The 16564-nt window shown below is 42.0% G+C and overlaps 1 protein-coding gene across 9 annotated transcripts in view; it reads left to right on the plus strand.

Moving 5' to 3' along the window:
* The window catches only part of ncor2 (nuclear receptor corepressor 2), an 84297-nt gene that overhangs the window by 18433 nt on the left and 49300 nt on the right, over positions 1-16564 (plus strand). For all 9 annotated transcript variants that reach the window (XR_007113310.1, XM_047592764.1, XM_047592768.1 and 6 more), the window contains exons 2-5: positions 1434-1629; positions 2326-2438; positions 9942-10119; positions 14568-14750. Coding sequence is in view for 8 of the 9 variants with exons in the window: in XM_047592764.1 (XP_047448720.1) it covers positions 1525-1629; positions 2326-2438; positions 9942-10119; positions 14568-14750 (579 nt within the window). In the remaining variant the exon portion in view is untranslated. The remainder of the gene's footprint in view (positions 1-1433; positions 1630-2325; positions 2439-9941; positions 10120-14567; positions 14751-16564) is intronic.

Genomic DNA, 16564 nt, shown 5'->3' on the forward strand with positions numbered 1-16564 from the left:
TCCACTTCCTGCTTCCGAATTTTTGCCAAAGACGCGTCATACAAATATTTACATCTCGGAACCTCTTCAGTTCACCTTTCCCCGAAGTGTTCCTGCTTTATTAATCCAAAATAATCAGTAACTAACGTAACATAGCTAGTTGCCTCAGATCAGAGAAACAGATGGAACGACTTTCCAGACATAAACGACACCAGTTTAAACGGTGGGAACTGGGCCTGTGCATGGGTCGACTTGTCAGTATTCAGCAAATATATGTATGTAGAAGATCTCTCAGCTCTAAATGGTACAATTAAAAAGATTTATATTACATAAATGGATAAGGCATTGGTGTGTTTAGTTGTGAAGAAGGGAACCCTACTCGCCTCATCTGTTCTGTAATATTTATTAAAACAAACTAAGCAAAACAGATTGAACGTCATATAGCAGTAAAAGGCACAAGGACTCGTTCTGAGAGGCTGGCTCAAGGATGGCGGCTTTCCTCTTCAGTTGACAAAATTGCAGTGCACTTAGTGCACTTTGCTATCTTGTCAAGATTTCGATTAGTGCCATGTTGAGAGCCCACATTTCTGCCACCGTGCCTCACACAGCACTGAAACATGAGCTATAAGGGAGAGGACTCATTAGTCAGAGGCCCATCGAGGTGGCAGGAATCCTAATTTCTCTGTTGGCAAGAGTCGCAGGGACACATGTCACAAGTACAAGTCCACCTACTTCTACTACTACAACTACTACTACTACTACTATCACAGGTTTGTAAGAGTGCCCGGGGGATAGCATAGTAGCAGGCTGCGCAGAGCTGAATGCCGTCTAGGCCAAGGAATTTCACAAATCCAGACTAAGTCCGTATAACCACCTTGTCCTTCTTCTGCATTTGCTGCATTTCATCAATACAGATGAGTGCTATAAGTTGCATGTCCGTGCTACAGCCTGGCTATTTTTTACTTATATATCAATATACGACACAGTCCTCTGGTTTACATCACGTCATCTGGAGTTACAGTTTAGTGCCTTACTCTTGATGCCTACATCTCTATCCGGCAATGAGTTATTTATGTTGCTTCTAAGACCCCATTAAACCCGGAGTATTTTTACCGACTGGCTGCTTGGCTTGGCTGGTCTCTGTCTGCGGGTCCTCAGTGTGAGGACAGTGGGCCATTCAGTAAGCAGGGGAGGAAGGGTTGAGTCTAGCAGGTGCAGGGACTCTCACTCCTTTACTAGAAGCATTTGAGGGCGGAGCAGCTGTGGTACGGAGGCAGAGATGTGAATTTTCATCTTCAGCTACTCTGGAGGGGTTAGCAGAAAAAAAACAAAAAAAAACATCACACTTTGTCCGAGTTGCCGTGTAATTGTCACAACTTTCATGCATTGTTCTTTGCAGATGTGAAAGTGACCAGTGGAATTAAATGTTTCTTTTTTTTTTCTCCCCTCCACAGGTTGCAGGCTATATGAAATAGCCGATAATGTGTGGCATCTGCCCTACAGCCACACCCACTTCCTGCCTGTAGAGGAAGCGGCTGTGCCAGCATGTCCTCCCATCCCCAGTCCGTGCCGCCGGGCCGGAGGGCTGTGGACACACGGCACCTGCCAAACCCTGCCACTCTGCCCCTGCAGCTGCAACGGGCACACACGGTAAGAGGCTGGGCGCACGACGCATTTAATGCCAAAACCTGCACTGCCACATACTTCGGCTGAAACGGTGCGAGAGATGTCTGCCTGCTTGGTGGGTATTTGGCATGTAGGTGCTACCTGGGAGCTCCAGAGAGGGCCTCACCCTCAGAAGCCACACATCACCATTTTTTTCCAACAGGAACATTCCCAGGATATGATGTTGTTCTCCCAGAATAGTTCCCTCATTAAATGTTAGAGTTGAAAGTTCATGTTGTCGTTGTGGAGTCGCAGTGAGGTCTTCCCTATTGTTTCCAGCCACATCTCCTAATTATCAAGATTATGCTCTTCTATGTATCCGGGAAGCAGGGAGGCCTCTCGCTGTTGTAAAAGTTCATTCAGTGACCTCCGATGTCTGCAAGCATTATTTTCTCATTGAACAGCGGAAGAATCAGAAGTTTACCCCCCTAAATATCCTCACAGCTGCACCTGTTGTTAATCCCACCACTCCCTCTTGTCATTGCATTCAGGAGAAGATGAGGGTTGATGGACTGTGTCCCCCTCACTACTCTGAGAAACAAATGAAAAGACAGGGAAAATACGAGCAGAACAATAGTTACAGGAGATACAAAGCAGCATATTTTAATTATTATGGGGTCGTTGCATCATTAACATATCTTCTTCTGGGATTCTGACAACGTGTCATTGTTTGTGTTCTAGGATGGACTGGTTGACTTCCACTCTCATCATGCCAGGGACTACAGCTCCCACATGTCTCAGCCACATCGCCGTCGGCCTTCTTTACTGTCAGAGTTCCAGCCTGGGAATGAAAGGTAGGAGCGCCATGCCTATAAGGTTTATTCTCTCACGAGCAACATGGCTCCACAGAGATTCACTGTCAATATTTATTTATCCTTGTATTTACAGTACGAAATGACATGATGATATTTTATACCAGAGGCGAATGTTTATTTTATTTTACATGATGCCAAGAGTTGGACTGGAAGCTGGACTCTGGAAGCCATTGCTACAGTATGTGGTGTGGTAGTGTTGCTGCTGTAATGGTTTGTCCTTGCCGCGTTTTGACAACCGAAGGACAGCACGCTCATTTGAAGTATTCACGCAGGCTGCATTTTAATGCAGTTTTATTCTACTAAAGCCTCCGCCTGTTAACCCTCCCCCAGTGTAATCCTTATGTAATTGGCATCTGCAAGCCGTTCCTCTGTAATGTTGTGCTAAATGGCTCTGCGGGGCATCGGATCTTGCAGAGTTTTTCCATCTCCAATAGACAGTAAGTCGGTCAAAGCATTGTATGAATAGTACTTTGTCTCTGGAGACTCAGGTCTTGTACCTACTAATGTTCTTTATTATTTATATAGCCTTGCTTTTTGAGGATGAGACTTGATGAGCACTTATGAATAATTTATGTGCGCGATATGAATTTTGCATGATGCGCTGAGGATAAGTCACAATATTTTTTCCCCTCCTCTGTTGATTGTCATGGCAGATTTTCTTGCATATGTTAAAACCTGAAAAGAGGGCACACCTGAGGCAGGTTTTACTAGGCATCAGCTGGAAGATATTTGTTAGCTGCATGACGTGTTGGGTACGTGCCGTCTTCTGAGATGGGATATCTCGCGCGTCTGCGTGGAGGCGCGACGACAGACGGCAGATGGTCGAATGACTAACAGTTCGCTGCTGTTACGTGATGCGCCGGTGTCTTTCCGTATCAATCAGACGGGGTTATGGTCGGTATTGTTAAGCTCAGAGCTGCGCGTTGGCCCCGTTTAACAGTTAGTAGCCAAGCCCACAGCATGAGAACGCTGGATCATGAGTTTAGAGATACCCGTCCTTCAATCACTTGTGCTTTGGCAGTCTTTCAGTTGAGTCATTTCATGCTTCTGCACGACAGATGCCTGTGAAGCAATGCATTTTTGAAAAAAAAAAAAAAACATAACCATTATATCAAAAGGAGAGAATGCAGACACCCCACGTTTCTTAGTGGAGACTTAAGTAAACCACTGGTCTTGCTGGCAGGCGTCCGTGGGTGGAGAGTCTTTCAGCTGAATACATCAGGCCTTCAGCATTTCTTTAGAGGGCTTAGAATCCAGACCCAGACTCTCATTCTCTGTTCTCATTCATAGTCTGAATAGGGTAATTCTGGCGTCGGCAGTTCTGCAATCTGCTAAGATGTGTGTGTCTTTTCATGAGTCTCCGTAATAGAGTTGCAGCGGCGCACACATTTCAGGGTTTCATTTGAATCCTTGGTTTTAGAGTCACATGTTGATTTGTTTTTGGTACACTAGAGGAAATAAACGAATCCATGGTGTTTTCAATCTGTCACAATATTTGCTGCAGTAAAGGCCCTTCAGTCCTGTATACTGACTATAAGAAAAGATTGAGCTGTTTACTTGAAAGTATTAAACAAATAAAAATAAACCTTTTCATTGCTTTAAGCCAGTAGTGGCATTTCATATATATTCCTCTTTTTCTGTTGATGCTGAAAAAATATGATTTATTTCTTTAAAAAAAAAAAAGAGCAAAAAACCTCTGTTGGAATTGTCCCTGGGGGATTTGGTTGACTGACACCGTACAGCTGTTAGACACATTGGAAAGTTTGTCCAGAAAACCTACTAGCATGCTACAGCTGATAGTCACCAGCTAAATGTTATAAATTTCTGCTCAACAAAAAGCGCTCCATCTGCAAGCATATTGCCATAAATAGACCCCTGACAGTAATTATTTGGCTTACGAGTCGCACTGAACCGAGCGAATACAACTACCTCTGATGTGTCCATTTGTTCTCATTCTGACAGACTATGAGCGCTAATATGGCCTCAGTAATAGTGCTTTAGAAATGCATTATCTGTTTCGCTGCGTGACAGATTTATATATGCGTCATCCGTTCTTGAAGTGTCTGCACTGTACGCGAAGTGAAAATGTGCTATTAAGCTAATGTTCCACATATACCCTAATTACAGTCCAGAAAACCACAACAGTATAATCAATGGTGAACCACTGTGCTAGCTGTTTGTTTCATCCTCCTCTTTACTCCAGGCGATATTTCAGTCACGCCGCCTCTTCCCATCTGTCTGAGATCACCCTGGCTTCTTGAGAAAGGCAAAGAAGGCATTTAATAGCGTGCATAACAAGGCAGCGCATCCACTTTACTCAACAGAACAGAGACAGAAGTGTGGTGCCATTTTGGAATGTTTGTTTGTACAATGGCTGTTATTCATCTATAAATAAACAAACTCATTGCTTTCTGTTAGTTAAAAAATAAAATTGTTTATTTTTAAATGGATATATTGACTGTTTTCTGATGATTGAGAAATTATTTGGTTAGCAATTTAACCATTTCATTCAGTTTCAGTTTATACAAAAAATAGATCATATTCAAATCCCTAAATTGCAAAACTTACATGCTAACATTTAATATTAGTTATTATTTTTAGGTTTTTTAAGTTGTTTGGAGTTAGGGCACATTCTTCTAGCCTCATAAATTCACTCTCCTTCTTTCCGACAAGTGAGTTCAATGAAAAAGCGCTGACGCTGTTAACCCGGAGGAGAAAAAATAGGTTTGGAATATTTTCACCGTTTACTGAACATTATAATATGTGCACCAGCTATTTTTTATTTGGAAGCAGTCATTTCTGAGTTTGACAGCTCAGAGCTCATTTTTCACAAGTTGTCCTGAATGCAGCATGAGCTGCAGCTGGTTAAAAACTGGTGACTGGTGAAAACTAATTGTGAGCTCAGATCAGACAGGTTTTGGCACAGCCCCTATGATCTCTGGCGCCGCCCTTGGGGCTGTTGTAAAGGGTCACCATTGAGACGAACATTAACCTGCATTACTACGTCGCAGACACAGGGACAACATGTAAACTCCAATTAGGAAAACCTCCACGGTGTGATGATAACCCCAGCTGAAGGTTGCCTTCACCCACATAGAGCAGAATGTTCATGGAAATGTACGTTGTGTATTTTTACAAGTCTATATGCAGAAACAGTCACCTTCTGTGCTGACATGCTAGCGATTAGCATAGCTGTTAGCATCTGCTCCTGAGTTCAGTTCTCAAAAAACAACCAATGAGGACACAACAGTGACTCGTAAGCTCAGACCACCGACCAACCATCACACTAGATTCAACGCAATGGTCTGACTTGGGAGTCGTTTCAGTAATAGTAAGTGTGCAACTCCTTCGTCTTCTTTTGGGGTTTCGTCATTTTGAGCTACTGGTCATGTTCCTGCCCTCTACTGGACGAGAAACGAGAAACTTCAAACACCTGGCCTTCAGTTTAATACATTTCCTCACTATTCACATGTGGCTTTTTTTTTTTTTTTTTTTTAATCAAAAATTGAAATGGTGCGTTTGATGCAAATCGTATTTGTGTGTATTCGGGCTGCAATGACTCGTGCAACGAGTCATTGCAGCCCTGTTTTTGGTGATCTCTTCAGATATTAATCCTGGTTATCAGAGTTAAACCACGCTGACGAGAATTACATCCTGGAGCTTCAGCGGTTTTTTCTTTTGATCAACTAGACTTTTGTCTTGGGTGTGTTTGAGTTATGCTTTGCTTTTAACTGAATACCAGCTGATAAACTTTGTCATGCTCTGATGCAGTTGGTTGGCTATAGCGGCGTCGCCCTCGTCAAAGGCATCGACATCTTTTAGACAGGACCGTTTTTCTTGCATCATACGGTGCATTACGTTTTCATTTGCTTTTCCTTCCTTTACCTCCACACCACAACGTCTTGTAGACTCCAAAGTTCACCTTCCGCTCTCTGTAACTTACAAGACGGAGTTCAGTGTCCAGCATTTATCTGGATGCTAGTGTTCATTTCGTGCGTGTTCGCTTTTCTTTCGGCCCTTTGGGTAATGTGGGCTTTGCTCAGCAGTGTGAACAGAAAACTTGAGCGCTTGAGAACCCATTTCGCGTCAAGTTTTTGGACTCCACCCGCTATCCCTTCTGCTCCGTGCACTTTCTCAGTTTCATTCATCCCAGCTGTGGTGCACTTAGCCAGACGTCTGTCTCTGTTAGCCATCCCTGCGCTGTGCACAGCTGCGTGGCCGCTCCTCCGGGGAGCAACGAAAAGATTGGCAGCCGCACAAATGCTGTAGCACTTTCAAAATAACAGGCTGCTATCAACACACGTAATCTCGGTTGTTGTCATAATAGGGCCAAAGCCAGTAAGAAAGTAATGGAGCTGTTGTGGGATTTTGTGATGTTTCGCCTCCTTCCCTCTCCTCTCTGCAGACTCTGCCCCACCTCCACACACACACACGCACACACACACACGCACACACAAGCATCTCTCTTTCTCATCCTCCAGACAAATCATCCCCAGGGATCAGATTATTCTGCACGCTCACAAGAGAGAGAGAGGGGGAATGAAAGAGGGAGAGAGCGAGGGAGAGGGGGTGGGCTAGAGCTTGATGATGTGATTATGTAAGTGCCAACCCTCCATGGAGATGAAGAAGTATTCGACTGAATGAGTGAGAAAATTGTGTCCGGGGGAGTAGTCACACACCATCTGGGTAATAATTTTGGCCTGCTATTTTTTGATGTACTATCTTGGCAATCACACAGATAAACATCCACAACCCATTTCTTTCCGCTAAGCTCCAGTGTCACCGTTCCATCATTCACACTTAGCCCCGCGCCTTGCGTTCTATTTAAATTTCCGGTCTAGTCGGTGGTTGGTCTCGATTGTTACACCTCCCCTCCAGAGCCCTGCTAAACAGAGATGGGCTCCGTGCACTTTGGCACATTGAGAAACCGCACAGTAGGCCATTGTGGGCCTGGACCAGCAATTGTGGTTGTGTTTTCCCTCTTCTCTTCAGAAGCCACTTCCATTTTGACACTGGCAGCGAAGTCACTGACATCCTGGCATCTGCCTCCAGGGAATATTTGAGAAAACGGAGAAAGAACAGAGAACCATTTACAAGTTGGCTAATAAAATTTCCCAGATCTAAGGAGCGGGTTCAGTTAACATTTGAACGCTTTGATTTGACTACACACAAAGAGCTTCCTTTACTTGTTTGCTCTAATTTGTTGCTGGCTCTTTTCCCCTATAGAATAATGACTTTAATGGATGTAGCACCACATGTGTATATCATGACTACACTGATCAGGAATATCATTATGACCATGTGACAGTGTTCTGCTGGGAAACTGTTGGACATGGCATTAATGTGGGTGTTACTGAGACATGTACCACCCACCTAAACCAGACCGGGCACCGCCACCCCATAGCAATGACACTCCTTGATGGCAGCACCCATCCCCAGCAGGATGCAGCCTGACACAGACACACACGCAAAAATGGTTTAGGGACAACTCAAACAAAACGTGAAAACCAATAAAATGTGTCGACCAGATTCACTAGATCCCAAACTGATCAAGTATCTGTGGGATGATCCACAGAGGCCCCTCCCCTCACCAGACAAGACCTCCATACAATGTTCTGTTGCAGCACACAGGACACCCTCAGAAGACCATGTCATCTTGATGAACGTTTACACAAAAATCGGATTAGTCATATCTAGCCAGATGGGTAGATACATACATGTGGACACTTATGGATTATCAATCCTCTGTCAGATTAGTTGGATTTGATCCATAGCTCCCATCTCCTCTACCTGATTAGTGCCATGACTCCTACAGTTTTGAGAACCACAAAACTCGTAATTCAACTTCGATGTCATGTTGTTGAGTCACATTAGTTGCTTCTGCTTTCATCTCAGCCGAGGATAGACTCACATTACATTGTGGGACACCCCCCTCTTCCAGTGGCCGTTGGCGTAATTATCGACATTCCCTGCTGTCCAGATCAGTTGTAGTTCTGGGGTACTGTATGTGGAGTGGCATAGCTTCCACATCTCCTCTAAGCCACTTGATTACTTTGTGCGGCTATTGACTGCCTACCAGTTTCTGAAGAACCCCACACAAAACGTTGCTACATTTCAAACCATTAGATGGTAATGTTACAGTGAGTCACCATTTCCAGTTTTCTTGCTTCTTTTTCTTTCCACTCTCCAGCCCTGAGTGAACCATCGCACGCTGCCATTTCAGCGATGATGGTGGTGTTTGAACCAAATCAAGCCAGCTGGCGCTGGTGTGTGTGTGCGCCTCGAACAGAACAGTAAAGATTTAGGTCACCCTGATCTCAGACTGTAACTGTCATCTTGAGCTTTTGTACAAACGGGTCTTTGTGTGGGTAAATGCAGTCTGTAAGTAGGGGTGTGATTAGGTCATGGTGTTTAAACAAACTTGCACCAAGCCTCGTCTCTGAGCCAGAAGATTAGTATTGTCACAGTGTAAGGTTTAAGAGCTTCTTTTGTCTACTGTCTTTTGATTGATTGATTGGTTATGTGCCGTTCTGTTTGATTCAGCGTTCAGCGTGAGTGTGCGTTGGGAGAATTTTACTCGTTTTTTTAGGTTAAAGATCAAAATGAAATTGTCCGATGTCACACATAATAACTGTTTAATTCTTTAGTTGTTCTTTAGGGCATGTATCTTCCTCAAGTGCAATTGTATTTGACTTGACTATCTTCAGTTTTGGCTTCTGTGTGTGTCTCTTTTGAGTTATGCTTTGTTTTGAGCTGAGTTCCGCCTGACCAGCTTTGTCATCTCAAATCTTATTAGTTTATTATTGTTATTAGCTGGGTCTATGAGTAGGCAGGGATGTCACAATCTAGTTTTTCTTGCCCATCGCTCTGATACCGATCTTCTTCTAATATTTATCACCGTGCAACTATATTAAATTTAATAAATAGGGCTGTCAAAGTTAATGTAGTGAGGAGAGGGTAGCTTGTACCTTGGCTCCAGAAGCTCCAACAAACCAGAAATCATGGTGGCCGTCCAACACTTTTGTATAACTCCATAACCCTCTGTAATATTTTTCTCTTGACACTGTTACCAGGAATCCTTCTTTTGAAGTTGTTGTTGGTTCATTCCAGTCAAGTGTAGTCGCTAGCATCCCCATGAGTAGCCTTAATGTTTTTGCTTTACTTGTTCATGAATTTATGCTAATCTTGGTAAGGCTAGCCTGCTCATATTTAGAATAAAAACAATACAATACAATACAAATATTGTATTGTACAATACAATAAAGACCACTAAAGGACCCTAAAAGTCCTCCACAATGTTTATATTGCTAAAAACCTGAAAAAAACAACACACACACACATATATATATATATATATATATATATATATATATATGAAATCCTTCTCTCTTTTCATTAACTGTTAGAAATTGTAATGTCTGAAATAATAAATGCTGCTTATTGTATGTCTCATCTCCATTTTCTTACATTTTTCTGTTGCAGAGGACAAGAGCAGCATATTCGCTATGAGCACATCTACCTACAAGACCACACCGGCCAATCAGACGTGGAATATGCAGATATCAAACGGCCTCGCATGGAGATAGGACCAGAATCTCTGATGAGGCCTTCGCCCCACCGGCCGCCATTGTCTCTGGGAGGGATTGAAGATATGACAAAGGTCAGCGCCATATTTACGGTTGGGACTATGAGGGTCAGCGCCAGTTAATTGCTTGAGACAGAATTAATGCTTATTTTACATAATAGACCAATGGTTCTGTCACATTATTTTTCAATAAATACAGTTTTTTACTGCATTTATAAAGAAGTTGTAAGAAATTATGACTATAATGTAGGTGTTGTGATGTTTTTTTTCTTGGAAATATTACGAACCCACTGCCAGCCTCCTCCAGAATCCCAGAGGATGCTATTAGACACACTGCAGCAGAAGTTGTTGAAGGATATTCTGGAGATCGTAGCTAAACTCAGACTAAGGGAGTTGTGAAACAGCAATTAATAAATAATATAGCTGACCTAGATTTCAAAAGACTGAGAATGAAACAGTGTGAACTGCGGATGAAAACGGCTTGCCCGCAGTGTAGAGTTGCTTATGGGGAGGCGTTCTCAACATTACACGGGGCGCTTCAAAGTGCCAGATGAAGCACACAGCCAAGGAACGGTAAATAGATACACCGATACAAGGATACAGGAAAAAAACACTGACGTTTAAGCTAGCGGGGGAAACATCCAGGAATGCCAGTAATTCCCCTCAGAGCAGCAAGGGCTCTAAACCCATTATGTAAGTGACGTCAAATGTAATCGCTGCGTGGAACTAGTGCACCACATATTAGTGGAATAGAATGGGAAATGCAAATGAAAATGAGGCAAAGTGCAAGTGTCGAGAGGCGCAGATAAAGGGACAAAGGGAAAGGGAGGAGTAAGGGACCAGCAGGAAAAGAGGGAGTAGGCCAGTTGTGTCAGACAAAGCTGATTCTTGCAGCATGACTCACATGGACAGGGACTTATAGGAGGACAAAGGAGCATTTAGATACTGTACATCAATGTGCAGTCATCCTTACTTTGTGAGTTAAGAAAGGAAAGTTCAGTGTTAGAGCAGATAAGAGCGAGACACTAGGTGTTTTTCTTCCAAATAAGTCCACTCACAAAATGTCCTAGCTTCCTTACGTAGCTTAAAGTCAGCTTATGTCATTGTGGAAATTCATGTGACAAATTCTGACTAACAGCCCATTCACTGCAAATCTGAGTTTCTGGTCAGACCTGCGTAAGCACTCTTATCTGAATGCGCTGTTTGCAAATGGTGCAACACAGACAAGTCTTGTTGATATTAGTTTTGCATGCCCGCCTATGTGTTATCACATATGAAAAACGGCATTTGCCTAAAATCCAAAATTCATGGGTTATATTTGAATATATCCTTTGATCACCTGAACCTGCTGCTCTAATAAGGATGGAAATGATGTGTGTTTGTGGCAGAGCAAGAAAATACTCGTGTCAGCGTCGAACACCACACACTAATTGGTTATAAAGATGGCTTTAATTGATACTAAAATGATACAGTTGACTGATTGAGCGGTGTAACAGGGAACTGCATGAAGTAAACTCCAGACGGGACTATCCCCTAACAACAGCTTATTCTATGTTGCTGTAAATCAGTTGGTTGTAGGTCACAATTATTTCGACTGCTGTAGACAGAGAGCCTTGGTTTTGAGTGCCACTTGCATGCCCAGACTCCAGCCCATTTCCCTATTACTTGACATGCCTGGCAAATAAATTAATATTCTACATCAGGGTCTTCAACGTTTTTCAGGCCAAGGTCCCCAACTGACGGGTGGCTAAGTAGGGACCCCCTACCTACTATATGTGTTCTATATTAAACTTGTCCTACTGATATTTATAAATATACATCATTATTATCATTTTGCATTCAATATTAAGCTATTCAAATAATACATCGGTTCAATATTAATTTTAATTTTTTTTTTAATAAACATGTGCAACAGTAGGGTGGCCGTACAACTGCCCTAACCTAAACATACCTGACATAAACAGTGTGCGTTTGGGATTTCACCTGGGGACTGAATAGGATCCCAGCCAGTTGCGGGGAACCTGACAGAGTCAATGTGCAATGTGCGACCTTGTGATTGGCTAGGCAGCAATAGGGGCGGGGCCCACTGTGCAAAAGAGGCTTAGATTGACAGGTCTAATGTGGCTGTCTGTGTGAAACAGTGGCTGTTGAGACAGCTCCTGTGTCGCTGAATGAGTGAAATTCTGAAAGAAAGATAACGCTTTCTGCCTCCATTTATCCCTTTACTAAAATATGTTGGTTTCGTGTTAATGTGTATTTAAATAAATTCAAATTTGTGATTGAAACTTAAAAAAAAATATATATATATATATACCAAAGATTTTGCGACCCCCTGCAGTACCTCTGCGGACCCCCTAAGGGTTGCAGACCCCCTGTTGAAAACCCACGTTCTAAGTTTTATTATAATGAGATCAGATAATAAAGTATTTTTTCTGTTCTATATTTTTCTATTCTAACTACATGATTGGACACGCCCTAGTCTTTTATTTATCTATAAAGCCATCGACACAACGGTCACATGCCACTAAATGTGTTTTTTATGTCCTTGAAAAGACATTTCTGGCACGCTGCCAAAAGCAGTCCATCCAAATAACCACTTTCCTGCTTTTGTACTTGTGTGTGATGTTTTTTTTTTTTGTTTGTTTTTATGATTAACTGCGTTTAGCAACCTTGAGCTTCTTCATCTAGGACAGTCCCTCCACATCCTCTGGCACTGACATTTTCAATCACAGCAGGTCCACGGAGCTGTAATGCCGCCCGCCTAGTCAAGATTAATCCACTTACATTACATAACCTTAATTTCAGACTTGCAAAAATAAGTCAGAACAGAACGCGAGCAGGTGCTCGTTTATGGAGGATGAACTCGGTCACATACAGTCGAGGCCGGAAATATTTCAACAGTGATGCATTTTGCCATCATAAATAAGAGAATACAAGGTGTTACTGACGTGCAGTTTTATTTCAAGTGATTTAGCAAAAAATATTGCTTATGCACTCTGCGGCTATTTTTTACACAGTTCCTCCGTTTTCACATACTCAAAGTATTTGGAACTGATACGCAGTTTCGTGGCCACGTGTGACGTTCCTCTCATTATTTAATGATAACCCAAGGACATGTTAAGTCTTTCCTCGATTCTAAGCGATGAATTTGACGACAGTCCTTGGAAACTTTCAATCCGACATATTCTAAAAATCAGTGATTAATTGAAAAAATAATTAATAGCTGCTCTAGAAGGAAGAGTGAACTCAGCAACAAAAGGTAAGGAAGGCCACTAATGAATTAAAAAAAGAAAAAAAAGAAACGTTTTGTAATATTTAGCCAAGAGTACTCTTGAGGAGATAATCTGATCAAGTCTACAGAAAATAAATGTAAGTACAGTGGTTTACATGGAGATGTGAGCAGAAATCACAGTAAACTTTGCAAAATAAGATAAGAGTGTTGATAAAACCAAGAGGAATGTCCTTAAATGGTTGAGTGAGTGACCTGACCTCCGCCCAGTTGAGCAAGCTTCTCACCATTGACCTTAAAACATAGTGTTAGGTTAAAACTATGTGAAGCTAGTTCCTCTGGTTGTTTAGACATTCAGTTGTCCGACTTTATAGTAAATACCACCCTGAGTAAGCACACACTTAGGAGGACTTAAGAGCACTTGTGTGTCCAAGTAAAAGTACCATAGTAAAAAAACACACACTCACTGGAATAACTATACAGTACAGAAGGTTTAAACTAAAGTAACTGCATAAGAACTGAGTAGTCTCACAATAAAATAATGTCAATAAAACCGTCCTCTCCCTTTATTTATTTATTTTATGTAAGTCTCCCTCACATAATCGTATCATAATCATATAAATCTCTGATAAAGAAGTAAACCCAGAGGCACATTTATGATCAGTTGAATCATTTGCTGCATACACAACAACACATATTTTAATTGACGTCTCCGCCCCATCATAGAAATGGAAAATAAATCACTGGATCAGATTTTACTGTATTTAGTACATATGTAAATATAATCACGACATGGCCAAAGCAAAGTGTGGCAATTGCCCATTTTACCTTCTCATGTACTATATTTGACATCGGCCCCATTCTCTTTACACCATAGGTCTTCCACAGGGTTCTGCGACCCCTAGGGGGTCGGTGGAGGTACTGCAGGGGAGTCGCAAAATCTTTGGTTGATTAGACATTTTATATATATATATATATTTTATTTTTTTTTTTAATTTCACCCCACAAATATAAATTTATATTAATTTTAATTTGTATTTATTTAAATACACATTAACATGAATCCAACATATTTTTGTAAAGGGATATGGGATAGCTTAATACTGAATGCAAAATGATAATAATAGTGTATATTTATAAGTAGACGTCAAAACGTTGAAGACCCCTGCTTTACAACATTTAACACAGTTGTTGTTGTCGTCGTCGTCGTCGACCATAACATCTGTGTCCCCACTTATGATTGTTATTGTATATGCATCTAACCCCGTCACGCTCCATTGTCGTGTTTCCGCAGGAGCGTGGAAGCGCCATAGGGAAGCTGGAGCCCATCTCCCCTGTGAGCCCGGTCCATATGGACCCCGAGTTGGATCTGGTCCCAGCTCGCTTCTCCAAGGAGGAGCTGATCCAGAACATGGACCGTGTGGACAGGGAGATCACCATGGTGGAGCAGCAGATATGCAAGCTTCGTAAAAAACAGGTCCGTATACGTACAGGTCTGTTTATACTGGCCTGCTTTCTGTTTAGGAACTGTACAACGATCTCTTGCTTAGCTCATTGATTTTGGGATGGATTTATCTCTCTTTGTAGGGGAGTTCTGGCAGTCCTGTTGTAGATGCCTGCGGCTCACGTACAGATTGATATTACTGTCTGTGTTTTAACTTGTGGATTTTTGTAGCACCGTCAGAGCGCTAGATGGTTGTCAGTGGGAGCAGGCGCTGCATAAAATGAGCTAGATTGCAACATTTTCCTAATCACTGAAATGAAGACAAGTAAGGAACTGAGCCTAATTGTGTTTACATGCTCTCATTCACTTTATGGTCAGAGAGTAGCAGCCCCCCCCACAAAAAAAAGAGATTTCGCAATGAATGGGCAATTACTTTTATTTTAAATCAAAATGACAATTTATGTAATGTTTTCTCAAGCAATCTAACAGCACAAGTGATGCCTAACGTGCAGCGTAATCTTTCATAAAGCCTTTATTTTTTTTTTTTACACAACCTGTGACAAGTAGTGTTGAAAGTACATCGCTGTATACAAACCACTTTGTGATATCATGCATTTACGTTTGACGCATGCACTGACCAGGCAGGCATGCCTAAAAGCACTTGGACAAAAGTGTTTATTTGTCATGCTTGTAGACGTCTGCTAGTGCTGGCATCTTTGTTGAATTTTCTTGGTGCAGTGTTTGGTTTGTTTGAAATGGGTGGTTTTCCAGTGAGAGTTTCCCTGCCAGGCTTCACTTGGCATCAGAGCAATAAAGTCTTAAATAGACTTTGCTGTGTTGTAATCGCTGCATTCAGGCTTGTAGCTGTTTCTTGCTCAGTGTGCAGTGATTATGTACACGCACTCCTCCAGGCATCTGCATTCCCTTTTCTCCTCTCTCCTCTTTGGCTTTTTATTTAGGAGAAAAGTAGGTTAAAAATATATGAGGCTATAAATAACGGCTTCCTCGGGGGAGGAGTAGGATTATGGTGGAGGTTTTGTGACTGCTAAACCACTCACATCCCTGCCGCACCGTCTCCCTCTCTGGCTGCTTGCCATGTTTAGATAAGGAACTGCATGGAGAGCTTACCCTCTTCCAACCAAATCTCTTTTCCACCTCGCGCGTCGTTAAATTAACATAGGGTTTGTAATGTTGATTGAAAATGTAGTGATTGTTCTAAAGCAGCGTTACGTTACTTCACTGATGACAAGCACATTTGTGGTTTTGTCTCATCAGATAGTGTTCAAACTAATGGTGTGATTCATCAGCGCTAAATCACACTGACATCTTTCCACCGTGACAATTGAAGTTAGCCTCACCTTTTTTTTTTTTTTTTTTTTTTTCGGTCAACGTTAGTCGAGTGATTCCTCAAAATAATTTCCTTACAAGACAAATGCTGAGTGCTAATGTTCTTTGTCTAGTTTTTGGCCAAGCTAACATAAATCAGCTATAGGTTATAGCATCTGTTGGCAGCATCACTACATCTGCTGAAACAAATAAAAAACTTAGGTATTTTATCAAATTGCATTAAGAACCAAAGTATCACTGGGGATATCAAAGTTGTCGTGTTAATATCAATTTAATTCCTTCCCCTTGCTAGAACCAGAAAGTTATGCTTTCATCTCAGACAGAGAGTAAAGCAAAGCAAATCAAAACAAATAATAAAAAAAAACAACCAAAGCAGAAACAAACCTGCAGGAATGGACAAAGAAACGGATCTTTTGAATATCAAGTTCAGCGAGGGAGAGCCTGCCCCCCCTCGCCCCCCCGCCCACCTCAGACAGGCTGCATTTTTGGAGCATGCGGTA

This window comes from Mugil cephalus, chromosome 8, assembly GCF_022458985.1.
Source record: "Mugil cephalus isolate CIBA_MC_2020 chromosome 8, CIBA_Mcephalus_1.1, whole genome shotgun sequence".
NCBI classification, from domain to species: domain Eukaryota; kingdom Metazoa; phylum Chordata; class Actinopteri; order Mugiliformes; family Mugilidae; genus Mugil; species Mugil cephalus.